A 27459-nucleotide genomic window follows, 5' to 3' on the forward strand; every position below is an offset into this window, starting at 1 on the left:
TGCAGCTATAATTACTTCCATGAAATCTTCCTTCCCAACCCTGTTTCCAACAAGAGGGCACCACACTGGTGATACTGCCCTCAGTTTGAGAATCACTGACTTAAGGCATTAAATGTGCAGAGTAGAAATGGGCAGGCACCTGGATGTTCGGGTCGGTCAGGTTCAGCCAAACAGTTACAAAAAGTTTGAGTTTGGGTACCAGAACAGTATCCGGACCCGAACTCCATTCACTTGAATGGGGGGGGGGGGGACCTGAAATCCAGTGCTCGCCATGCTGTTATGTGCATGACAGCGCGGCAAACACCACTTCTGATCACATCATTACCGCAGGTCAAACAGCCACAGTTCCCACACTGTCAAAAGAGAGTGAGCCCGCAACTATGATCGGAGGTGTAAAGTTCACCTCCAGTCACTGGTGTCCGCTGGTGAGTCTACTGCTCCCATCAGCTGACGCCTGCTCTTGCTGTTATTAGGAGTATTCATCAGCTGGCGCTCTAAATAAATAATTAAAAAAGGAAAAATTATGACCTGGGTTCCTGTTTTTTTGACAACCAGCCAGGTAAAATTCGCAACTGGTGGCTGCAGCCCTCAGCTGTCAGCAAGGCTGGTTATCAAGAATAGAGGGTTCCCCACTCCGATCTTTGTAATTATTTAAATAAAAAAAAAAAATAAAAAATGGTGTGGTGTCCCCCCATTTTTAACAACCAGCCTTGCTAAAGCAGACAGCTGGGGCTGGTATTCTCAGGCTGGTAAGGGGCCCCACCCCCCCAGCATAAAAACAGCAGCCCGCAGCCGCCCATAAAAGGTGCATCTATTAGATGAGCCAATTCTGGCGTTTTGCCCGGCCCTTCCCACTTGCCTTGTAGCGGTGGCAAGCGGGGTTCATATTTGTGGGGTTGATGTCACCTTTGTATTGTCTGGTGACATCAAGTCCACGGATTAGTAATGGAGAGGCATCTATAAGACTGGGGGGAAATATCCATGGCCCCTTATCAGTGAGAATACCAGCCCCCAGCTGTCCGCTTTAGCAAGGCTGGTTGTCAAAAATGGGGGGGGCATGCCGTTTTCTTAAATTTTTTATTTAAATAGTTAAAAACTTGGAATGGGAACCCCTCTATTCTTGATAACCAGCCTTGCTGAAGCTGACAGCTGAGTGTTGCAGCCGCCAACTGAGTTTTGCCTGGTTGACTATCAAAAATACAGGGGAACCCATGCCGTGCTAATTTTTTTTTTTTTTAATTTTTTATTTACAGCACCGGTTCATGAATATTCCCATCAGCCGTTCCTCACTGTTATTAGTGGCAGCAGGCGTCGGCTGATGAAAGCAGTAGTCCCCATCAGCAGACACCAGTGACCCATGCTGTCATTTGACAGCGTGGGTACCGCGGCTGTCTGACCAGTGGTGAGGATTTTACCATCGATTAGAAGCAGTGTTTGCCCCGTTGTCATGCACACGACAGCGCGACAAACACCCAGTGTTTGGGGGGCTGAATCCAATCAGTAACATGGACTTCCTGGTGAAGTCAGTGTTCGGTGTCCATGCCTGAACAGCAGGTGTTCGGTACGGACGCCAAACTTGACCATTTGGGTTCGCCCATCTCTAGTGCAGAGCTATGCTAGCCTTATTTAGGGCATCCAGTGGACTACTTAAAAAGGGACACAATCTAAAAATGATTGCCAAAACTAAACAAGAATGTCCTCGTTGTTTGCTAGTCTACTTGTACAAATTGTGAGAAGGGGTTAACCTGCTGATGATCATTAGTAGTTGTTGACTGACTTAAGCCACCCCAACCAATGGTCAAGGCTTATGGCCCGTTACACATAGCGAGATCGCTAGTGACATCTTAGTGATATCTGTCCTACTACACAAAGCACAGATGCTCCTGCTGCAGCCAGTTGTCTAAAGGCCCCGTCTCACTAAGCAATCTCGGTAGCGAGATCGCTGCTGAGTCACAACTTTTGTGACGTAACAGCGATCTCACCAGCGAGATCGCTATGTGTGACAGCGATCAGCGAGCGGCCCCCCTGCCGGTATCGCTGATCGCTGCAAGAAATCTCTGGACATTTCTTTGGTCGCTGGTCTCCCGCTGGCCAGCACGCATCGCTGTGTGTGACAGCGGGAGACCAGCGATCAGGTGTAAAAAATAATAAAAAAAAAAAATATATAGTTATTCTCACCTTCCGACGTCCCGTTCAGCCATCCTGCCTCTCCACGCTCCGGTCCCAGTGATCCTTTGCACGAATGACCGCGAGACTTTGTTATCCCGCGAGACCGTGACATCTCGCGGTCATTCGTGCAAAGGATCACTGGGACCGGAGCGTGGAGAGAGGCAGGATAGCTGAGCGGGACGTCGGAAGGTGAGAATAACTATATTTTTTATTTTGATTCTATTTTTTACAGGATGGCCAGCGATGCCGGGCGCTCGGCATCGCTGTGCTGATCGCTGGTGAAGCTGTGTGTGACAGCTCACCAGCGATCACATAGCGACTTACTAGCGATCCTGACACCTTGATATCGGTGTCGGGATCGCTGGTAAGTTGCTTAGTGAGACGGGGCCTTTAGGCTGGAGTCACACACAGCGACTCACCAGCGATCCTGACAACGATATCAATGTGTCAGGATCGCTGGTGAATCGCTATGTGATCGCTGGTGAGCTGTCAAACAGATAGCTTCACCAGCGATCAGCCCGGCGTCGCTGCGCACGTTAGTAACCAGCGCGCTGATGCAGGGAGCTAGTAACTAGGGTACATATCGGGTATCTAAGGGATGCACGTCCCTTGGATACCCGATGTGTACGTTACCAGCTGACCGCTGGTCTCCCGCCTGTCACACGCAGCGATGCGTGCTGGCCAGCGGGAAACCAGCGATCAAAAAAAGTCCTGGCCTTTCCTGCAGCGATCAGCGATACTGGCAGGGGGGCCGGTCGCTGATCGCTTTCACACACAGCAATCTCGCTGGTGAGATCGCTGTGGTGTCACAAAAATTGTGACTCAGCAGCGAACTCGCTAGCGAGATCGCTATGTGTGACGGGGGCTTTACAGTCAAACACAGGGCATGAGAAGGAAAGACATTGCTGATTTGAGATATGCAGATAAGATTTCTTAACTGGTCTCCATTTTAGTTGGAATATGAAACAAAAGGATATTAAATGAGATTAAGTGCAGAATTGCTGGGATATTATTTTCTGTGTTCAGTGTTTTCTTTTCAGGTAGCCACAGACATGATTGTTAGATAGTCTGGCTACCAAAAAATTCTAACAAAGCAATCGTGAAGATTTATACAAACAAGACCTGGAAAGCATTAGGAGAAAACACAGCAATTCGATAGAAGCCATCACAGTTTCCACTAAAATGTTAGGTTAATAATAAAAGAAAAAACTTAAAAAACAGACCATCCGGACAGACAGGAAGGCTGTAGACTTGCGTAAAATTGTAATATATATTTTTAAAAGGGGGAATAAAACCTTTACAACCAAATCAAACTAAGAGGAAACCTCTAAAACCTAAGCACAATTGCAACACCACAAAGGTTATAAAGCAGCGTGTATGAAGTATGTCCTAATGGGATAAGTGCTCGCTGCTGGAAGAGGCGTTCTAATGAGCTGGAATCCGTGCGAGATTTCACTGTTTACATGAAGTGCTGCGGCCCTACGGAGAGGTGACATTAGACAGTCACCGCAGGAACGCCAGCGCTACCGCCAGCTTCTCTTTGCCCTTTTCAGAAACCTTAAAGGATATTTGTCGTCCATGCTTCTCTACGGGTCTGTGTAGAGGGGAATGCTGGCGATTACGTGAAACTCTCTGCACCAGCCCATGGTGCCTCATACCTCGCATATTATCTGTTGGGTGAAAGGAAGCCTGTGAAGAAAGAAAGAGGGGTCATGAGTACTGCTAAAATAGTTACACCAAATATTCACATTAATATTACATGTTCAACTGTGGCCTGTCTCATTTCACTGTCAGCAGCTTCCACGCCTTCACTTTCCCCAGCTACAAGTAAAGGGAATCTGTCACCATGTTTTGCCTCTTAATGTGAGAACAGCACAATGCGGAGACCGAGACCCAGCGATGTGTCCCTTACTGGGCTCTTTGCTGTAGTTTTGATAAAATCATCAGGAGATGATCACTAAAGGACTAGTAAAATTTGCTGCCAGATAGTCCTCCATTCATAAGCTCTGTATAACTCAGTCCCCATTACTGATTTGAAGTTTTCTGCCTATGCACAGTGTAGACAGAAAGCTAGTCTGTGGTGTGGGTGGGGTTTTACAGGGATCAGCCTTCAGAGAACTGCTCGATCTGCAGGAAAGGAAACCGTGATTTCATTAAAACTGCAGAAGGTAGCCAGTAAGTTAGACATTCCTGAAATTGGGGTCTGTGGTCTCACAATATGCTGCTCACAGAAGCTATAGCAAAACCCTGATGACAGATTTCCTTTCAAAGATTATTCTTACAACAATATCTAAATATATAGTACTTTACTGTAGATTACATACAGTGTTACGTGTTTAATGTCCAGGAGAATGCGGGTCAAAAGAAAATTTGCAGCCCCCAATCCTACCATTGTTTTGAGACGGTTGCCACTGATTACGTCCTGTATTTTTATAGCTACAGGTCGAGCAGGCACAGATTCATTCTGGAAAGTATGTGGGAAATGCAGGTTTACAACACACAGTAGGCGCACTTACACTGTCCTGACAGCAGGGGGCCAACGTGGCTATTACCTTCTTCCCATGTAACTCAGCACAGAGGTTGACCGTCACCCACCGAAGCCTGACTGTTTCTGCACGGCCTGTGGACAACCAAACAACCTGCAGCCACTGCTTGCCGGCTATTTATATTGATTTTATGCTCTACTGTCATTCTCGCTTTCTTTCTGGGATGCAATAAGGGCTTCTGACACTACAGGAGATCGGTGGAATTCTGGTTTTTAAATAGCTATGAGAAGTTCAGGCAGCTCATGGGTAATGTCGTTTTACCAGAGCCGCACATGACAGGCTGTGGTGGACGCCTACTGTTGGCTCTGCACAGGAAAGAAATTGCAGGGATCAGAGAACAAGAGAAAAGCATCGGTAACGCTGGACCAGTAGGAGAAAAAAAATTTAAAATAATTCACATATGAAAAAAAACTTTACACAGATGTTTTTCTACAAGTTTTCAATAGAACACGAGACAGAGTAAGGTACTCCAAGAAAGCCAGTGTCCCAACATGATCTCAAAAAGAACATGACCATCTGTAATCCAGAAACTGAAAAGCAGCCTCCGGATGTGCTCCTCGATTCCAGGAGGACTTACAAATTGATGTAATCAGCTGCACCTAAGCAATACTATGTGGTATCTACATATAATACAACTGAGGGCGCAGTCAGACGGCCGTATTACTCCCACTGCAATCCTCGGACTGGCTGTCGGCTATTCTGACAGGAGAGCAGTGAGATGCCATCATCGTCTGTGTTATATGGCCGTCTGACTGCGCACTGCAATTATCCACAGCAAATTAGAATATACAAGAACTTTCTTGCACTTTAGGAATAACAGTGGGACTAGCTTGGCCTTAGGTGACAAAGGCACAGGGAAATCATAAGAGCACACACATGAAGCAATGTTAAGTGCATAATAGGAGCAGGTAAAGAAAACGGTTTTTTTTTGCTTAAAAAGGCATTTACCAGGATTAGAAGTTATTTTCCATTTTATTTGTTGCAATCTAAAAAAAAATGCTGCACTTACCAATTAAATTCAGTATTTAAATTCAGCCATGAATAAAAAAAAAAAAAAAAAAAAAAAAAAAAAAAAAGATGTAAAGATTTAAAGGCCTGCAGCCACCCACCACATGTTGTAAAGTTTTGGAATTAGCACTCCAACCTTTACAACATGTGGTGGGTGGCTGCAGACCTTTAATTAAATCTTTAGATCTTTCTTGTTTCATGGCTGGAGTGGCAGCACTAACGAAGGTTCCCTGACGCCAATATTACACTTACTAGATGCAAAGGTTCTGGTCCTGTGCTGCCATCCTGGTGACTGCAGCTACTGACTGACCGGAAGTCAGTGGCAGCACTTACAAGCTCTCAATGCAAGTCTATGAGCCTCGTTCTGGCTCCCATAGATCTACATTGAGAAGTGACCTACAGCTCCCTCACCCCCCCAAAAAAAAAACCCCATAAAATGACTAGTGATCCAGTAGATCACAAAACGCAAAAGATAACCGCAGCCGCGCAGAGAACAGCAGCTGGTAAGTTTTTCTTAAGGGCTGGGAAGTTACATTAGCGGCACCACTCCTGCTGTGAAAAAAAAAAAAAAAAAAAAAAAAAAAATTGTGTAGTGCTTTATATGGAAACAATAATAAACCATTAGAACATGAAAATATACAATTTGTAAATTGTATAATGTACATCCTCAAGAAATTTGCTTCTTTCTCCAGATATCACCTTCCCTTACTGAATTCATTACACAAGGAAAATAAATGTTCTGTTCCATCCGGAAGCTCAACCACCAGCACAGCCAGGTGTCCGGTTACACAGCCTATTATACGCTATGGATGAAGTAAACGGAGAGGGAGATATAAAGCTCAGTGAAATCTAACCAGTCTTTTACCTCACCCCCAGAGCTGGAATAAGGGTGGTTTCACATTAGCGCTTTTTAAGCGCACGCACGGCCGGGGGTAGCTCCGCCCCCGAGCCGGCTCTCTGCCCGGCGTGCCCGCCCCTTGCTTGTAGCGCCGCCTCCTAGCGCACAGCGGCGCCTGCGATCGGCGCACCCTATCTTTAGCATAGGGTGCGCAGATCGTGCGCAGGCCGTGCGCTAGTTGCGCTTTGACCTGCGCTGCGCACTTTTGACGGTGCGCCGTGCGCGCCAAAATCAAACTTTTCGGATTTTGGCGCGCATGGCGCACCGTCAAAAGTGCGCAGCGCAGGTCAAAGCGCAACTAGCGCACGGCCTGCGCACGATCTGCGCACCCTATGCTAAAGATAGGGTGCGCCGATCGCAGGCGCCGCTGTGCGCTAGGAGGCGGCGCTACAAGCAAGGGGCGGGCACGCCGGGCAGAGAGCCGGCTCGGGGGTGGAGCTACCCCCGGCCGTGCGTGCGCTTAAAAAGCGCTAATGTGAATCCACCCTTACTGATACACTGCTCAGAATTGATGTATAATTTCCTCTTTGCTGCGACTTCTGTCTGTGTGGAATTAAAAGTAAGAAAACCGATGGGTGCTTTGCATGGGAGAGATCATAGCAGCTGGTCTTCTCCCACCAACTTAGGGTCAATTTCAAATTAAGAGAAAGTCTGAAGAACACAGAAAAGAACACAGAACAGCTCATTCTGAAAAAATTCCTTGCAATTACATTTACTCCTTAAAATTAGGAAATGGGATAAAATTGTAATATCAAAATGAGCCAAAAATTATGAAATAACCACAAATACCCAAAAATGTGCTGATGAGTAGCTTGACTATTAACAAGAAAAATAAAGAGTCCCACATACTGTTGCAGAAAAATGATTTGTACTGAATAGGTCTGCAGAGTGGAATTTAAGTTTTAACATTAAACCTGTTTTTGGGTATGATTCCATGTAACCTCTCTGTTATAGAGCTTCCACAGATATTTGAACAAAAATCCACAAAGAAATTTCACAGAAAAAAATCTGTATAGAAATCCAGAGCAGCAAAAACTTCCATGTATCCCATTACAGAAATGTGGAGGTCTTTCTGACCATGTCACCCTTTGTAATACAAGTATCCATACTGAGATTTCAGGAAAGCCCATTCATATGCCGCCATTGTAATACAAGCAGGATTTTCTGCCCATGCAATTACGACGCATACATGTCCTGTGAAAACGTACCGGATTCAGATTTTGCAGCAAGACGGAGTCAAAACCAGTCTGCATATGACCCTATGCATTTCAAGTGTGAAGTCTGCAGGTCTATTTATTTGCTTCCTATGATGTTATCCAATGATTGTTTCTATAACCGTCTCATTTTTCAAAGTTAATGCAGGTTCCCCACCCCTGCCTTTGTAGATCGGAGCAGGGTTTTTTTTTTTGTTTTTTTTTGTTTTTTTTAATTCACACAAATACATGCTTGTGTATCTAATGTCGATGTACAGTGCCATGTAAAAGTTCTGGCACCCCGTGGTCAATTATTGTTCTTGTTTACCGTTCTGGCACCCATGGTCACAATTATTGTTATTGTTTACAGTTCAGGCACCCCGTGGTCACAATTAATGTTCTTGTTTACAGTTCTGGCACCCCGTGGTCACAATTATTGTTCTTGTTTACAGTTCAGGCACCCCGTGGTCACAATTATTGTTCTTGTTTACAGTTCTGGCACCCGAGGTCACAATTATTGTTATTGTTTACAGTTCAGGCACCCCGTGGTCACAATTATTGTTATTGTTTACAGTTCAGGCACCCCGTGGTCACAATTATTGTTATTGTTTACAGTTCAGGCACCCCGTGGTCACAATTATTGTTCTTGTTTACAGTTCTGGCACCCGAGGTCACAATTATTGTTCTTGTTTACAGTTCTGGCACCCATGGTCACAATTATTGTTCTCGTTTACAGTTAAGCAAGTTGAAGATGAAATGATCTCTAAAAGGGCTAAAGTTAAAGACGACAGACTTCCTTTGTATTTTAGGCAAAAAAATAAAAAAATTGCAAAAACGAAATTGGACCAAAGCAAAAGTTTGGGCACCCTGCTAGGTTAGTACCTAGTAGCACTTCCTTTTGAAAGCATCACAGCTTGTAAACCCTTTTTGTAGCCAGACAAGAGTCTCAATTCTTGTTTGAGGGATTCTCAGCCATTGTTTCTTGGAAAACTCTTCCAGTTCTGTGACATTCCTGGGTGGTCTTGCATGCACTGCTATTTTAAGATCTAGACACAGATTTTCCATGATTTTCAGATCAGGGGACTGTGAGGGCCATTGTAAAATCTTCAGCTTGTGCCCTTTGAAGTCGCCTGTAATGGATTTTGACATGTTTTTAGGATCATTATCCATTTTTTAGAAGTCATCCTCCTTTCAACTTCAGCTTTTTTAAAAGATGGTGGTATGTTTGCATCCAGAATTTGTTTATTAAAAAAAAAAAAAAAAGTTAGAGGAGTCAGGGTTTTTACAAAGCAGGGAAATGTGCATCACCTGGCCTTTCCTAAAGATGATTGTGAACAAGCCATAAACCCAACAGGCCAACTGAAGCCTTGGTCTAATTTATCCGAGTACACAAATCTTCAAGAAGGCCCAAACACTTGCATCGGCCCATTTTCCTTTTTGCAATCTTTAAAATGTAAAACACTGCAATACATATTTTTGCCTAAATTACAAAGGAAATGTGACATCTTTAACTTTAGCCCTTTTAGAAATCATTTCATCTGCAACTTGTTTAACTGTTCACAATGACAGCAATTTTGACCAGGGGTGCCCAAACTTTTTACTTTCCACTGCATACATGAATGTGTTTGTAAGCATGCATTATGTACCCTTAAAGGGAATCTGTCACCCTTTTTTTTTTTTACCATCAGCTGCCGGCATTGACATCAGGGGCTTATCTACAGCATTCTGTAATGCTGTAGATAAGCACCTAATGTAACCTGAAAGATAAGAAAGACACGTTAGATTATACTCACCGGAGGGGGGCGGTCCGGTCCGATGGGTGTCGGTCCGCTCCGACGCCTCCCATCTTCATACGATGCCGTCCTCTTCTTCCTTTCCTGTAGTAGCTCCGGTGCAGGCACACTGCTCTGCCCTGTTGAGGGCAGAGCAGAGTCCTGCAGTGCGCAGGCGTTGGGAGGTCTGGCGCCTGCGCACTGCAGTAGAAGCATGCCATGTAATTATGTTCACTAAAATGCCAATAAAAGGAGTATGTGTATTTCCTTTCGAAAAAGCAAACCCGAAACACGCGTCAGGGGTGATATGTGGCTCCAGGGCACGCAGGCACCATACCACAAGGGTAAGCATTAAAAAGCATCAGTTTTTCTCCCTTGACTGCGGCGCTGTCCTGTTCTACCGCTTATCCTGCTTAGAGAATCTTATCATCCTCCTCACGGTTACACAGATAAGATACCCTTGAAAAAGGCTAGTAAAGCCGAAATGTTGGGTGATTTGTGCGACTGTTATTTTCAATAAAATAATCAAGCATATAAAAAAAAGCTCTTTTCAGCCTCAGGTTATTTTTACTTTCGAAAAAGCAAACACGAAACGCGCGTCAGGGGTGATATGTGGCTCCAGGGCACGCAGGCACCATACCACATGGGTAAGCATTAAAAAGCATCAGTTTTATTTTTTGTTTCTTTAAGCGGTTATTTTGGCTTTGTACTATGGGCAGGTCCCTATATATATGTATAAACGCCATTGTAATCCTATTGATTAATGGTCATAATTGTTTGCAATATTACTGAATATTTATAGGACATTGATATAGATTTTATCATTGTGCTTTTCTTATAATATCCACCTGATATTTGTCCAGGATCGTTAGCATAGTATCTAGGGTCATATGTGAACTATTGCTATTTGTTTTTTAATTGTATTTATGCAAATATTTTCTGTAACAAAGGATATTTTTTTTTAAATACTTTTATGTATAGCACTCTTTTTTCTATTAATATATCTTGGCGTTTAAATCATTGAATTTTTGAATTCATGGGTATATATAAGGTGGTTAAAAAATCCACTTGGATTGTTGATTGAATATAGGTACAGTTTATGCCCATAATTGGTTTTGGGAATTCTATTGTACAACAGACAATCCCTGCATGTGCTGCGGCTATTGAACAGCCACAAGACATGCAGGCGCGGGGACTCGAACATTCTTCGAGCACGGCGAAGACACTCGTTTAGCACCTAAGCGTGCTCAGATAACACCTTATCCCAGGATGTTCACACATCACTAAAAGTTATATACAGTGGGGAAAATAAGTATTTGATCCCTTGCTGATTTTGTAGGTTTGCCCACTGACAAAGACATGAACAGCCTATAATTTTAAGGGTAGGTTAATTTTAACATTGAGAAATAGAATATCAAAAATAAAATCCAGAAAATCACATAGTATAAACTATATAAATTAATTTGCATTTTGCAGTGAGAAAAGTATTTGATACCCTACCAACCATTAAGAGTTCTGGCTCCTACAGACCAGTTATACGCTCCTAATCAACTCGCTATCTGCATTAAAGACAGTTTTTTTTGTTTTGTTTTTTTTACAGAGTCACCTTTATAAAAGACTCCTGTCCACAGACTCAGTCAGACTCTAACCTCTACAACATGGGCAAGACCAAAGAGCTTCCTAAGGAGGTCAGGGACGAGATCATAGACCTGCACAAAGCTGGAATGGACTACAAAACCATAAGTAATAAGCGAGAAGGAGACAACTGATGGTGAAATAGTAAGAAAATGGAAGAAATACAAAATGACAGACATCGATCTGGGGCACCATGCAAAATCTCACCTTGTGGGGTATTCATGATCATGAGGAAGGTGAGAGATCAGCTTAAAACTACACGGGGGGGAACTTGTTAATTATCTCAAAACAGCTGAGACCACAGTCACCAAGAAAACTATTGGCAACACATTACGCCGTAAAGGTTTAAAAATCCTGAAGTGCCCGCAAGGTTCCCCCTGCTAAAGAAGGCAAATGTGCAGGCCCATCTGAAGTTTGCCAATGAACACCTGGCTGATTCGGAGAGTGATTGGGAGAAGGTGCTGTTGTCAGATGAGACAAAAATTGAGGTCTTAGGCATTAAATCAACTCGCCGTGTTTGGAAGAAGAGAAATGCTGCATGACTCAAAGAACACCATACCCACTGTTAAGCATGGAGGTGGAAACATTGTTTTGGGGGTGTTTCTCTGCTAAGGGCACGGGACTACTTCACCGCATCAATGGAAGGATGGATGGAGCCATGTACCGTAAAACAACGAGTGACAACCTCCTTCCCTCTTCCGGGACATTAAAAATGGGTCTTCCCCTGAGGAAGAAGTATTATCTACTTCGAAACACGTTGGGAAATAAATGATTAATCCTTTTATCTAACCTGGATTCAATATTTATTCAGCAGCACACTTAAGTCCATGAATTTTTTCCATTATAAGCTTAATGTTGTGGCGGTCACTGAGTGGACCTTTGGACGTGCAGCAAGCTGATAACTGATCTTATGCGTTTGTGTTTAAAACTCCCCTGAAAAGGGTGAGTATATTTCTTTTATTTCCTTCAATCATCAACCCGGATAAGACCCTATTGCGCTCTTTTTATTCCTATAGTTTTTACATATATTCCAGCAAGACAATGACTCAAACCATGCAGCCATGGCAAAAAAGGAGTGGCTCAAAAACAAGCACATTAAGGTCCTCCAGACCTTAATCCCATAGAAAACTTATAGAAGGAGTTGAAGCTCTGAGTTTCCGAGCGACAGCCCCAAAATCTTAATGATTTAGAGATGACCCGCAAAGAGGAGTGGACCAAAATTCCTCCCGACATGTGCGCAAACCTCATCAACTACAAAAAATGTCTGACTGCTGTGCTTGCCAACAAGGGTTTTGCCACCAAGTATTAAGTTTTGTTTGCCAGAGGGATCAAATACTTATTTCTCACTGCAGAATGCAAATAAAATTTATACAATGTAATTTTCTGGATTTGAAATATTCTCTCAATGTTAAAATTAACCTACAGTTAAAATTAGACTGCTCATGTCTGTCAGTGGGCAAACTTACAAAATCAGCAAGGGATCAAATTATATCCCCCACTTTAACAAAGTGTCCTCGCATAACATGATAAACATGAACAAGAAACATCTTCCAGGTTCCATGATTAGCATTTACAGTTATATACTTGATTGACGCCCAAGACGAAGGCTGTGGGGTTACAAGTCCACACAGCATTTCTATTGCAGCATTTTAGAGGAAAATAAAATTCCATACCAAAACTGCAAGTGGCAGCAGGAAAAGCTACTTCAAGATGACAAAGCAGGTTCTCCTGCCACCACATCAAACTTTGCTCTTGATCACATTTCACTAACTAAGGCCTCTTTCACACTTCCGTTTTTGACAGTCAAGATCCGCCAATTTTGAAAAAAAAAACGGATCCGCAATTTTTTTTGCGGATCCGTTTTTTTCCCCATTGACTTTCATTATTGGCGGATCCTGACTGATTGCCGTCCGTTGCATCCGTTATTTTGAGGATCCGCCAGGAAGGTTAGTGTCTGTCAACATCCTCAAAGATTTCCAAACGGAGCTTGCAACGTTTTTTTGTCAGTCTCTCTCTCTCTCAAAACGGATCCTGTGCCATCCGTTCACATCAGTTGAGAACGGATCCGCTTGTCTGCCTTTTTGGCGGATTGTAACTGATACAAATAACTGAAGTGTGAAAGAGGCCTAAGCCAAAACCAGGCATGGATCCTACAGTGAAGAACTATAACAGTAAGATGCACGGCTCTTCAGCGTTTAAGAGCCACTCGTGGTTTTGGCTTACCAATACTGAGCAAGAACAATGATGTGTGTATAAGGCCTTACAGTTCATCATGCAATAGGAGGGGACTACATGGGGTGCAGTAGGACACAATCAAGAACGATCTCAGACGAGGATAGCAATGAGTTCTTAGGCCTCTTTCACACTTCCGTTTTTGACCATCAGTCAAAATCCGCCAGTTTTTGAAAAAACGGATCCGCTATTTTTTTTGTCGGATCAGTTTTTTTCCCCATTGAGTTGCATTACTGGCGGATCTTGACGGATGGCCATCCGTTGGATCCGTTTTTTTGCGGATCCGCCAAACTTTTTGCGTCCGCCGGCATGCCTGGACGGACCTTGCAACGTTTTTTGTTGTTGTTGGATCCATATTTTCCAGTGCGCATGCCCGGAGAACTCACTCTCTTTCCCGGCCAGCGGCTCTTTTAAAATTCTTCATTCTCCGGATCCGTCAAAAAACGGATCCTGTGGCATCCATTCACATCAGTTAGGAATGGATCCGCTTTTCCGCCTTTTTGGCGGATTTTAACTGATACAAAAAACTGAAGTGTGAAAGAGGCCTAAGATGTTTCTCCTGTATTATTCCCCAGCAGACATGGTTAATGCAGCCCACAAATTTCTCGCTTCTAAGTTTTACTGGTAAATGATGAAGGTCCAAGAATGGATCTTATGCAAAGTGCAGGACCTAAAACCTGTTCTCATGATTTTCATCCAGATCATAGGAACAAACACAGGAACATTCACATCATAACGTGCTTGATAAGGTTGGAAAGGAAGGAAATGTTGGAATTAAACATCATGAGACCCCTGTTCTGAGCACAGGTGCAAACAATCCAATTCTGTGAAGATCTCAGTGGGACAAGACATCAAAGATCCTGTCAAGAACCCTGAAGAGGATGGCTGCAGAATGGAAATGCTTCGTAAAATGTATTTCAGCTGAGGATTTCCTTTGCTTACATTGCAGGACAACCCTTGTTTGTATCTTGGTGTGAGCTTATAGCTACACATCAACACGCCAGCATTAGGCCTTGTTCACACATCAGTGATATTTTTCACATTCGCCTGCAAGAAACACACCATATTTCATCAGTTTTACCATCTGCGTGACATTATTTCTTTTGCATGGGGTAGTAGGAGAAAAAAAAAAAAATTGGCTGCTTTCCAAGCTACGGCTTGTGGTTGGTCACTGAAAAGTGAAAAAGTGAACACTAGGATATTACCCATGTGCTGTCTATTTTTTACTGATCTCTTCACTGGATGTGGGTCCTTGTAGCAGTATACTAGGTTGGGATTATTCAAGGGTTTCCATGCTATGAGAATTGAGCAAAAAAGGTTTGTATTGCCCTACGGCATCCAGTCCGGCTCTCCATCATAACCGAATCAGAACATCCTGGGTACCTCTGGCATTTACCATGTCCTGCAAACTCATGATGTTGGTTCCAATATTGATTCGGACTTCCAATACCGACCAGCATACTGATACGAGAACGTGGCTTAATGCCCAATCCACACCTGGGTGTCATTTACATCTATCAGACTAGCGGCAAAAAAGAAAAACGGAACAAGGGGGAAAAATGTAAACAAGTTCAATTTGGAGGTGGGTTAAAATTGTCCATTTAATTCACTGGGTCAGTGGAGAGGAAAAAAAAAACGCACGACAGACTGCACACATACTGATGCTACATCATAGTGCTGTCTGCCTTTTAATAATGTGGGCTGAAAAGCTTAGATAAAATAGATAAGACTTTGATAGAAGTCAGATTTTTTTTGTACTAGAAAAAAACAAAAAAAAACAAAACAAGCTGACTTGTATATAAGCCCGTAGCGGAGTCTGAAAAATCATCCCATTCACATCCATAATGTCCAGCGCATGTCAGTTTGCTGTTTCAATCCAAATTACATCAGCTATTACTTATTAATTAAAAATATGAGGCTAAACAAGGTTCCTATGATAGTAACTGCAATAATTGTTAAGAACAAAGTCATACGAATTGTGTCTCCAGAAGCAAATTTTATGCACAGAGTTTAAATGGGCGACTAAGCTGAAAAAAAAAAAAAAAAAAAAAAAAAAAAAAAACTGAAGAGACTAGTGCATGCAGCGATCTGCGTCAGACACACCGCCCAGGAGGAAAAACCTCATCTGTAGGAGTCCAGAGAATAACATTGGTTCCAGTGCTGCCTGCATGCTAGCAGTTTTTACATGGGTTTAAAATACCCTGCCTGAACGAGCCCTTAAAGGGAATCTGGCAGCAGGATTTCTTCCATTTTCTACCTCATCTAAGATCAGCGTAATGTAGGCAGAGAATCCAACAATGTATCACTTTGATGACTAGGTACAGCAGTTCTTACACAATCAGAGCTCTTAGATTTAGAATACAGCAGAGCTGAGGAATCTAACCCCGCCCACACCACAGCTAGCCCCACCCATACCAGGTTCTCTAGGTACAAAATCCATAGAAAGTGAGGTGCTCATCACATGAGGGGGCATTGCCAGACTAGAGTAGTTAGTAGTCAGTTAACAGCAGTTTAACAAGTGACATCACTGAATTCTGTGTCTCAGCCTCCATCTCCTGCAGTCTTCATATTACACAGCAAAAACCTGCTGACAGATTTCCTTTAAGGAAGAGAAATTGGAAAGCCCAACCCTTTTATACATAATGCGGTGGAGTTCTGACAGCCATGGGTTTATCGCTCTTCTTTGTGCGAGTACAATCAGGTGCTGGTTGTGGAGGTTACAGGTTCTTTCATTTTCGTTCTGGACTATATCTATTTTAGAAGCCAAGTCTTCCTGGATATTTTAAAATGTTAATCTGTAGTTTTGGGCTACATAAACGAGGTCATTTTAACCCCTCAGTGACCAGGCCAAATTTTTTAAATCTGACCAATGTGTTACTTTAAGTGGTAATTCTGGAACACTTAAACAATTCACAGTGATTATTTTTTCGTGGCACATTATACATTTTTAATGATTAATTTAGGTTTTTTTTTTGTTATATATAAACACAAAACCTACCCATCAGAAATTTAACAAAAATGTTAAAAAATTAGCAACTTTCAAACTTCGTCACACACCCCCTGTCGAAGCCTTGGGTGAAACCTGCGTTGGGGCTGGTGGACCAGACCACAAGCACCTTATCCCCCCTCCTTACCGACACATCATTTGTATGTAAGTACTTTATGATTTTTCTCTTAAGGGCTCATACACACATGCGAGAAACTCAAACGAGTCTCGCATCTGAATACCCGGGGCACTGCCGCCGGCACTCGGATCGAAGCGTACAGCTGCATGTATTTTTATGCAGCTGATGGCTCCGATGCGAGTGCCGGCGGCAGTGCCGGGTATTAACGTGCGAGACTCGTCAGAGTTTCTCGCATGTGAGTATGAGCCCCAAGAGTTAGTCTCAGCATTTTGCTTGTATGACCTAAGGTATCTTTGGTAGGGTCTCTTCAGTTTATGTTTTGTCTGCACATATTTTTGCACTTTGCTTTCAGAAATTTGCATATGATATATATTGTATATGTGATCTGGTACCACTCCACAGGAGTTCTGTTTTTTGTATAATTCACAGTTTTTGATACGTCAAACTGGTTTAATTATCATTAATAAAAAATTTTTATGAGACCTCAGTAGCACTCCTCTTGCTTTCAGTTGGTTCACTCTAACTTTCAAACTTTGAATGATTAATTTTAATCCATATAGTCAAACCATAGAAGAACATTAATACACAACATTTCCCTCATGTCTGCTTTAAAGCAGCACCATTTGTAAAATGTTATTTTTTTAGTATTTTAGCAAGTTTAAAAATGTAGCAGTAATTTTTTTTTTCAAGGAAATTTACAAACCATTTTTTTTTAGGGACCTATCTAGGTTTAAAATGACTGCAGGTCCTACACATTTTAAAACCCACCAAAGTGATACCATTTTAAAAACCGTGCCCCTTGACATATTGAAAAACTGCATTCAGGTAGTTTATTAACCCTTTAGGTGATTTTCAGGAATTAATGCAAAGTGACATGACAGGAATGAAAAAAAAAAGTATGTTTACCACCTAAATGTCGCTAACTTCTGAATAAGTTACTACAACCGTCAGACTCTAAAGGCCCCGTTACATTTAGCGATGCACCAGCGATCCCGACCACGATATGACCAGGTCAGAATCGCAGGTGCATCGCTAAATGGTCGCCAGTGAGCTGCCAAACAGGCAGATCTCACAGGGATGCAGCAGCGGTCGCACTCACCTGTCAGACACGGCGAGTGTGACCATCTTCCGCCCGCGTCCATGGCTCGTTAGTCAGCGCCAGCAGGAAGCAGACGACGAGAAATGGACCAGGCCGATCTCGCGCGATCAGCGATAGCCAGCGGGGGAGCGCTAGTGATATCGCTGCTGCGTCACAAAATCGGTGACGCTTTAGCTATATCGCTAGTGATATCGCGATGTGTAAAAGGGCCCTTAAGGCTATGTGCCCACGTTGCAGAAATGCTGAGGAAATGTCCACAGCATTTCCACAACTCCCCACTGCGGGTAAAACGCATGTGGAATTCGCATAAGTTGTCCCGCAAAACAAGCGTTTTGCAAGCTGAGCGAGCAGCCATAGCACCGCTCACGGGCACATATGGCAGCAGAAGGTATTTACAAAAATACTTATTTAAAAAAGGTGTAAATCGATGGGGGCATTATACAATGTAGTGGACCACCTCTAACCACTTCAAAAGGAGCAATCAAACTGAAATAAAGAGGGAGATTCATTATTGCACATGGGCATGTTTTTTCTACAACTGTCTAACAATTTACAAGTTATAGGTAACAATATCAGGAAAAAACGGAGTGCACCATTTTACTTTGTACAGACATTTATGCCTATGTAATCTAACAGATACAACAACCTACAATTACAACGAATCATGGCTATTATGGCACAAAATGAAATAGTAAACCATATACTTTAAAGTTCCACATGTATGGAAAAACTTCGAAAAGAGAAGCAGGTGCACTCATGTTGCATATCATCCAGAAATGCACCTCTGTCAAAGAAATTGGAACTAAAAACTAGCTGTAACACAAGACGAAACAGGATTGGGTGACATGGGGGGAGAGGCCGTCATACCTCATTGTGCCACCAGTAGTCCATAGGAGACCATATGCTAATCTTAATATGCTAATCTTTACATTAAGGGTATGTGCACACGTAGTTTTTAGTCTCTGCGGATTTTGTAGAGAAAACCGTAGGAAATCCGCAGGACAAAGTGCTGCGGTTTATCTGCGGATTATCTGCGTTTTTTCTGCGGTTTTGCCCTGCGGTTTTACACCTCATAATGGATGAGGTGTAAAACCGCAGCGTTTCTGCACCAAATAATTGACATGCTGCGGATTGTAAACCGCAGCAAAACCGCGCGGAAAAAAACGCAGCATGTGCACAGCTTTTTTTTATTTCCATAGGAAATAAAAGGTACTGTACAACGCAGCAAAATCTGCTGCGTTTCTGCAGAGCCAAAAACGCTGCAGGAACGCAGCAGAATCCGCAGCGTGTGCACATACCCTAAAGGTAGCCATTTGTTTCCAGAAATGAATCAGATCATGACCACACCAAGATGAACCGATCCAGATGATTATTAAGTGAGGCCGTCCGCCATTCCATACATCCAACCTGTTTGATACTAGATATTAATGCTTTCCGATATGGGGTTAGAGTACTCTTCCATAAAGAGGTAATAAAGCATTTAGCCACTGTTAGGAAGTATAGCAGAAGCCTAGCATTCGTCAGGGTGGAACATCCAGTATATATATATGCACAGTTGTGCTCTAAAGTTTACATACCCCAGCAGAATTTTTGCTTTCTTGGCCTTTCCCCCCCAGAGATTATGAATGATAGCACCAAACATTTTTCTCCACTCATGGTTAGTGGTTGGGTGAAGCAATTTATTGTCAAACCACTGTGCTTTCTCTTTTGAAATCATAATGACAACCCAAAACATCCAAATGACCCTGATCAAAAGTTCAGAAACACCATTTCTTAATACGGTGTATTGCCCCCTCTATCATCAATGACAGCTTGAAGTCTTTTGTGGTAGTTGTGGATGAGGTTCTTTATTTTCTCAGATGGTAAAGCTGCCCACATTTCATGGCAAAAAGCCTCTGGTTGCTGTAAATTCCTGGGCTGTCTAGCATGAACTGCACACTTGAGACCTCCCCAGAATGACTCAATGATATTGAGGTCAGGAGACAGACGGCCACTCCAGAACCTTCACTTTGTTCTGCTGTAGCCAATGACAGGTTGACTTGGCCTTGTGTTTTGGATTGTCGTCATGTTGAAACGTCCAAGTACGTCCCATGCACAGCTTCTGGGCTAATGATTGCAAATTTGCCTCCAGTATTTGTTGACAATGTGCTGCATTCATCTTTCCTTCAACTTTGATCAAGTTTCCTGTGCCTTTGTAGCTCACACATGCCCAAAACATCAGCGATCCACCTCTGTGCTTTACAGTAGGAATGGTGTTCCTTTCGTCATAGGCCTTGTTGGCCAATTTTACTGGCAGTTGTGAACGAAAGCCCTAAGGCTATGTTCACAATGTGTTTTTGCAGTTTTTTCCTGCAAATTTTAAGCTGCGTTTTACAGTACTTGCAAAGGCTAAAATATTTCAGAAATCTCGTGCACACACATTGGCTTTATTTTCCTGACCAATTTGGAAAACTGATGCGTTCTTGAAAACTGCAGCATGTCACTTCTGTCAGCGTTTTTCACTCAGGAAACAATGAAAAAAATGCAGATATCAGGTTTTGCTGCGTTTTAGGTGCAAAAACCTAAAAAAGTGAAATCATACATTTTTGGAGGGCACAAAACTTTATCAACAAGCACAAGAAACAAAAAACAGCAATAAAAACACAGTAAAGCACACAAATGAAAATCTACTTTTTTTTTTAAATAACTTTCCTTTCTGCCAAGAGAGAAGGTTTTTGTTGTGGAAAAAAGTGCAGCAAAAATGCAACGTGTGAACATAGCCTAATCGGTGAACTCACAGTAGAGTATAATGGGGAACTAAACATGGGTAATGTGAGGCAGAAAATAAGGAGGTTACAAAGAGTTCAAAATACAAGAAGCTCAGCCATATAACATCCCTCTGTGCCTTAGCAATATTCCTCTAACATTTCTTAAATGTTCATTCATGGTGCCGCTACTGTAATCCGCAGAAAATTCTTGTTATAGATAATCCAGGTGGCCAGTCTTCTGGAGATTCGCCATGTGCCCAGATTTCCTTAGGGTATGTTCACACGTACAGGCTTGACCATGCAGTTTTACGTTGCAAACACAGAAATTTACAGTACAAAACAATCTCGAACACATATCCACATGTATTGGGGAAAAAACTGCACAAAGATAAGAGCATGTGATCACTTTGCAGATTACCACCACAACTTTCACACCATGTGTTACTTTTGTTGTAAATTATACCCAACACAATGCAGTAAGGGGACGTCTACGGCCAAATCAACCGATGTGGATTTTGTAACGGGCCTGTTGTCAACATGTGAACATGGCCAAAAAGTATTCACAGTCAGAAGTGTACACTGAAAAACCATGCTGAGGTAAAAGCAAAAACCTTGGTCCTTACATGTGCTCTCAAAAGCTTACACTAAGGTCAAAAATAGATTTTTTTCACGTAGAAACTGCTTCAGGAAACAATGGGGGGTTTTTGTCCCAAATTTTTTTTTTGTTAAGGTTTCCTGGAAAGTTGCGTTATTGCTTTCGGTTAACGTTATTTTTTTATTTTTTTTAGCATTCAAATGTTTTTTTTCTTTCAACGCCATTTTTTTTACATACATCTATCAATAGCAACGCATCTTTCAGGTATTTTTTAAATCTTCCATTTGCTTTCCATAGTAAAGTATGAAGTTGCCTTATAGAGGAAAACACATGAAGAATTATCTGCTCCTTTATTGGAATTGTTTGGCATTTTTGGAAACCTAAAGTGGTTAAAAAAATAAAAGCTCAAATCGTGAAAATCAATGTAGTTTTACAACAGAAATGAATATGAAGAGTGTTACAAGAGATTTCTGAGCAATTTCTCAGGCGTATTTCAGAGTGGACCTGCTTTATAAAAGTATACGGGTTCATTCCCATTGAGATTTTGCAGATCAAAAAATTGGAAACTGATTTGTCAGAAAATGTGAGGGAAAAGTCTGAAAGTTGAACCTCAGACTTCCACTACAAATCTACAGTTTGAATTGCTGCAGGTCCGTGTGTAAATGACCACATTCAATGACACTTATTGTGTACGGACCCCACATCAATAAGAGTCAGGGCATAGGTGTACATAAGGCAAAACATTATGCACTTTTTTCATATTTTGCATATTCCACTTTATGAAGAGTAGAATTCACAGCAGAAATCGGAGGCTAGCCCTGCATCTGCCAAGGATTTTCAGGTTAACATGCCTCATTTAATGAGACTAAACCGATTCAGGTTTTATACACCACAAAGGAAAATTCAGCCGTTAAATAAAGAGCAACACTGTTTGGTAATACGGTGCCGGCACAAGGGTATGAATCCTCTTCTCTCTTCTCTAGTATTAGCTATCCCTCCTAGCTTTGTGTCATCAGCAAATTTAATCAGTTTACCCTCAATTCCTTCATCTAAATCGTTGATAAAGATGTTGAACAATACAGGGCCCAGGACAGAGCCCTGTGGTACCCCACTTGAGACATTCTTCCAACTGGATGTGCAGCCATTTACGACCACTCTTTGGGTCCGATCACTAAGCCAGTTATGAATCCACCTAACAGTTGCCTTGTCCATTCCATACTTAGTCATTTTTTCAATAAGGATTGTATGAGAGACTTTGTCAAATGCTTTGCTGAAATCAAGATATAATATACTATATCTACAGCATTTCCCTGATCCACCCAATAAGTGATTCCATCATAGAAGGAAATTAAGTTAGTCTGACATGACTTATTAGTTACAAACCCATGCTGACTCTGTTTAATCACTTCATTCTTATCCAGGTACTGACATACATGGGGCCCACTTTGTAGCTACATAGAAATAAATACAATACCACCAATTGCATGGTTATATACACTAATGTCAGGGTATAATATAAGGTAGTACACTTCTTAGTAATATGCTAAGGATTGGCACCCATATTGTGGTACAAACTCAATGATCTCCTGGTGTTTATTAACCATATAGAGTCTGCCTATGGGAAGTGCATTATACAATATAGAGTCTGCGCACGGGGGTGCATTATACAGTATAGAATCTTCCTTTGGGGTGTGCATTATACAGTATAGAATCTTCCTTTGGGGTGTGCATTATACAATATAGAGTCTGTCTATGGGGAGTGCAGTATACAATATAGAGTATGCCATAGAGGCCTATAGGGAGTGCATCATAGTACCGTATATACTCGAGTATAAGTCGATCTGAGTATAAGCCGACCCCCCCTAATTTTGCCACAAAAAACTGGTAGAACTTATTGACTCGAGTATAAGTCTAGGGTGGGAAATGCTCCATAGATTATTCCCCCATATGCTGCCCCATAGATTGTTCCCTCATGTGCTGCTGCTGCATGTAAAAATAAAAAAAAAAACATACTCACCTCTCCGTCGCTGGGTGTCAGATTCTCACCTGTCCTGCGTCCATGGCTGCTCACCGCTATCTGCCACGTACGTCATCAGTCAGTGACGTTCAGACTGCAGGGGGCGCGGCGCGCACTAATCACGTCACTGCGCCCTGTGCTGTCTGAAGTCACTGACCGATGACAGACAGCAGCAAGCAGCCATGGACGCAGGACAGGTGAGTATCGCTATACTTACCCGTCCTGACGCTGTGTCTTGAGCCCCCAGCTTCTCCGCGCTCTCTCTTCCTGCCTTCAGCGGTCATGTGGTACCGCTCATTAAAACTCATGAATATGCGCATATTCATGAGTTTTAATGAACGGCACCACGTGACCGCTGAAGGCAGGAAGAGAGAGCACGGGGAGAAGCTGGGGGCTCAAGACACAGCGTCAGGACGGGTAAGTATGACCTGACACCCCCTCCCCCCCTCCCCCTCTGACCCCCTTTGTATATGACTCGAATATAAGACGAGAGGGGGACTTTCAGCCCAATTTTTTGGGCTGAAAATCTCGACTTATATTCGAGTATATATGGTATATATTCCTGTGGGGGGTGCATTATAGAATATAGAGTCTGCTTATGGGTGGTGCATTATACAATATGGTATCTGGCTATGTGGGGTGCATTATACTATTTAGAGCCTGCCTACAGGGGTTCATTACATAGTATAGAGTCTGCCTATGGAGGGGCATTATTCCATACAGAGTCTGCCTATGGGGGGTGCATTATACTACAGTTGAAATTAGATAAATAAAATGCCTTAAAACATTCTCTCTCTCTCATTATTCTGGCATTTGGCAAATAATTATGGTAATCCTAATTGACCTAAAACGGAAAAGATTTATTCTGATTTCTTGTCAGATATTGAGAAAAACATGCATGTGTTTTTATATAGTGTATGCAAACTTCTGGTTTCATACATACAGCATTGAAATTAATCTGTTAACAATATCAAAGCAAGTCATAGGGTGGGCAGGGGTTAAACAGTCAGTTTTGATGACATCACAAAGCACAGACATCATATGACATCACAATTGGCATAGAATGAGGAAAGTACAACACATGAGCCATCTTGTTTCATTAGAGCCTGACAGCTTGAAGGAAACAAGTCCAGGTAGGGAACTCTTCACTTATGACGCCACTCACAAATTGTTTAGATGGGGGATTAAAAGTGGGATTAAGAGCTGCATCATTCATCTGAAAATCTTATCAAAAAGTGCTATAGCCTGTGAAACTTATAATGATTCTATGATTTAAAAAAATGCTATTGATCAGCTTCTAAGGAAAATCTGCACATATGGGTTCTTTCTAAGCGAGTGTGAGCCCAGCCAAACAGGAGTTACCACTCTGGACCACCCCTTCCCTACATGAGAACGTGCTGGCCATCAACTGATCATTGTCACTGGTCTTGAAAACCCTCAGCAATCAGCTGGTTTTGCCCTCTATGACACCCATGTGCTCTAATAAAAGCATATAGCAAGGGGTGGGGCAGTGAGACAAATCCACTTGGTTCCATTTTTGGGTAGCTTGCCATTAATGCTGTGAAAATGGTATAACAAATTTAAATGAAGACTGCTACAGTTCTCCATTGTCAGCTCTCTTGGTCCTGTTGGATCAGGGGTGACCAGGAACTGACGGTTTATCGTGGTCAGGAGTTGCAGTATGGGGTCCTGTGTTTTCCTTTCGTGCGTAGAAAAGCAAGTGATACAGATTAGAAAAATTGGGTGAAAATGCTTAGGTTTTAATATGCATCATGACTCAATAAAAAAAATGGGGCTGGTGGTTATTTGCGGCCTGTGATTTTGTTTTATTAATTCTACTCTTGATGTTGGAAACTTAATACACGACACACCAGTGGCAGTTATTACGACAGGACACATGACATCATAGAGATCACGGGACACATCACACATATCACAATTGGTACAGAATGTATAAAGTTATTATCCTGAACGACCTTGTGTCCCCAGCGGAAGCATATTGAGGAAGACAAGTCCAAGTAGGTAGCTGCTCAATTAACACTAAGGCCCCATTCACACATTGTGTAGCTGTGAGGTGTTTGTTGTGAAGTTCAGAACTGCACTATTTACCCCTAAATATCTCAGCAAACATCTCGCTCTTTTGTGCATTAGAATGATTCCTTAAATAGAACTTACCATTTAATCCTCTTTTTGTACTGATAGGTGTTATGTCTCATCTAGTTCAAATGATCTGCTGTAATGAAGCACGGACAGATGACGGTGGCGCAGCAGGAAGGCTGAGCAGAAACGACGGAGAACGTTGTACCACGACGGAAGCAGGAGGACCAGAACTGGAACCACAGGATATCATGAACAGAATTGATTTAACAGCAACTGCCAGAAGAGTTGCAGACTCCGATCAGGCACAGATCAGAATTGCATCAGTTCTTCTCGGGCGTGGAGAGGGGAAAAAAAGGTTTCTCCACCTTCTGCATTATGTCAGTCTGTGAAAATCGACACTTAGATGTCATCCAAGTGGAGTCCAATTTTTTCATGGGCCCAAAGACTTGCATTGCCGATTTTGATCTGACACTGGGATCAAAATCGGATTTGTCTCCGATTTTTTCCATGGAGCACTGGGTCCGAGCAAAAAATCTGACATTTGCACAGGCCCATAGAATATCATAGGTACGAGTGATATCCGTCAAAACCATGGACAGCAAACTCATATTTATTTAACTCGTTTACATAGCGCCATTAATTCCACAGCGCTATGTATACATGCTATATATAGAAATGAAATAAATATTTAGAAATAAATATATATTTATAAATATATATTCACTCATATATTCTCTTCGATTTTCACAGACTGGCAAAATGGAGAAACTTTCTCCCCTCCCTCTCCACCTCCAAGAAAAACTGATGCCACTCCGATCACACTCTATTATATATGCATGGCATACGCCTGTGTCCCCTGCATGGCATACGCCTGTGTCCCCTGCATGGCATACGCCTGTGTCTGTTGTATAGTATTTGTCTATCTATTGTATAGTATATGTGTTTGTCTATTGTAATGTATATGTCTATTGTATAGTATTCGTATATGTCTCTTGTATACTATATATAAATGTCTATCGTATCGTATATGTCTACTGTATAGTATTCATATATGTCTATTGTATAGTATTCAAATATGTCTATTGTGTAGTATTCGTATTTATATTGTATAGTATTTGTATATGTTTAGTGTATAGCATTCGTATAAGTCTATTGTATAGTATTAGTATAAGTATCTTGTATAGTATTCGTATATATCTATTGTATAGTATTTGTATGTTTAGTGTATAGCATTCGTATAAGTCTATTGTATAGTATTCGTATATATCTCTTGTATAGTATTTGTATATGTTTAGTGTACAGTATTCGTATAAGTCTATTGTATAGTATTCATATAAGTCTATTGCATAGTATCCGTATAAGTCTATTGTATAGTATTCTTCTATGTCTATTGTATAGTATTTCTATATGTTTAGTGTATAGTATTCATACAAGTCTATTGTTAGTATTTAAATAAGTATATTGTATAGTATATGTATATGTCTCTTGTATAGTCTATGTATATGTATATGTCTATTGTAAATTAGAGTGTAAGCTCCTAGAAGCAGGGTGTTTATTTTAAATTAGATTGTTAGCTCCTAGAAGCAAGATGCATTTATCTTTTCCCTTCCAGATCGACTCTCCTGAGCTTATAATACGTGCAGATATACAGCAATATGCAGCAGGACAGATGTGATCCAGGGAAATAGCCGATCGCCACAAATGGGGTCAGGAAGGAATTTTTTCCCCCCCTGAGGCAGAACTCTCCGGGGGGTTTCTTCGCCTTCCTCTGGATCTTGTGGTCCAGTGGCTCTCAGCCGGTCCTCAATGCCCACAGCTAGTTCTGTGGTCTGTATAGGGACTGACCTGAGAGTCATTGTGATTATGGTTTAATTTGTTAAAGGACCCGTAATATTTTTATTACAGTGTTGCTTATTGCTATTCCAATAAAAAAAAAAAAAATAAGCTTCATGGGATCTTTTTTCTGTTCACTTTATTTTTACACACTTGCAATGATGGGAGTGATCATTACTACTCTCAGTACTCTACAAGTTGAACCAGGAATTATGGGGGGGTGCCATTTACAGAAGGTAGACCACATAAATCTCCACCCATTGTGGTATCGTAATGTCAACTCCTGTCCCAAGTTACATTAAAATTGTTATGGAGGCAGTACCCTAAAACAGTATATGTCCTACACAAAAAACTACCCGATAGAAGACTGAAGACAGGGACACAGAGCTGCAGAATACAAGAGACACAAGCAGTGTCGGACTGGGGTGCCCAGGGCCCACTAGTTGCCAACTCCAGAAACCAACTTAAGTGCCCCACTTTTACAGCTACT

The 27459-nt window shown here is 42.0% G+C and overlaps 1 protein-coding gene across 2 annotated transcripts in view; it reads right to left on the minus strand.

Annotated features, from left to right (window-relative positions):
* Positions 1 to 27459, minus strand: part of CRTC3 (CREB regulated transcription coactivator 3) — a 171106-nt gene that overhangs the window by 88736 nt on the left and 54911 nt on the right. For both annotated transcript variants that reach the window (XM_073568579.1, XM_073568578.1), the window contains exon 3: positions 3739 to 3858. In XM_073568579.1, the coding sequence (XP_073424680.1) occupies positions 3739 to 3858 (120 nt within the window). The remainder of the gene's footprint in view (positions 1 to 3738; positions 3859 to 27459) is intronic.

The sequence above is a fragment of the Dendrobates tinctorius genome, unplaced genomic scaffold (assembly GCF_039654945.1).
Source record: "Dendrobates tinctorius isolate UK_male_01 unplaced genomic scaffold, ASM3965494v1 ptg000022l, whole genome shotgun sequence".
Taxonomy (NCBI): domain Eukaryota; kingdom Metazoa; phylum Chordata; class Amphibia; order Anura; family Dendrobatidae; genus Dendrobates; species Dendrobates tinctorius.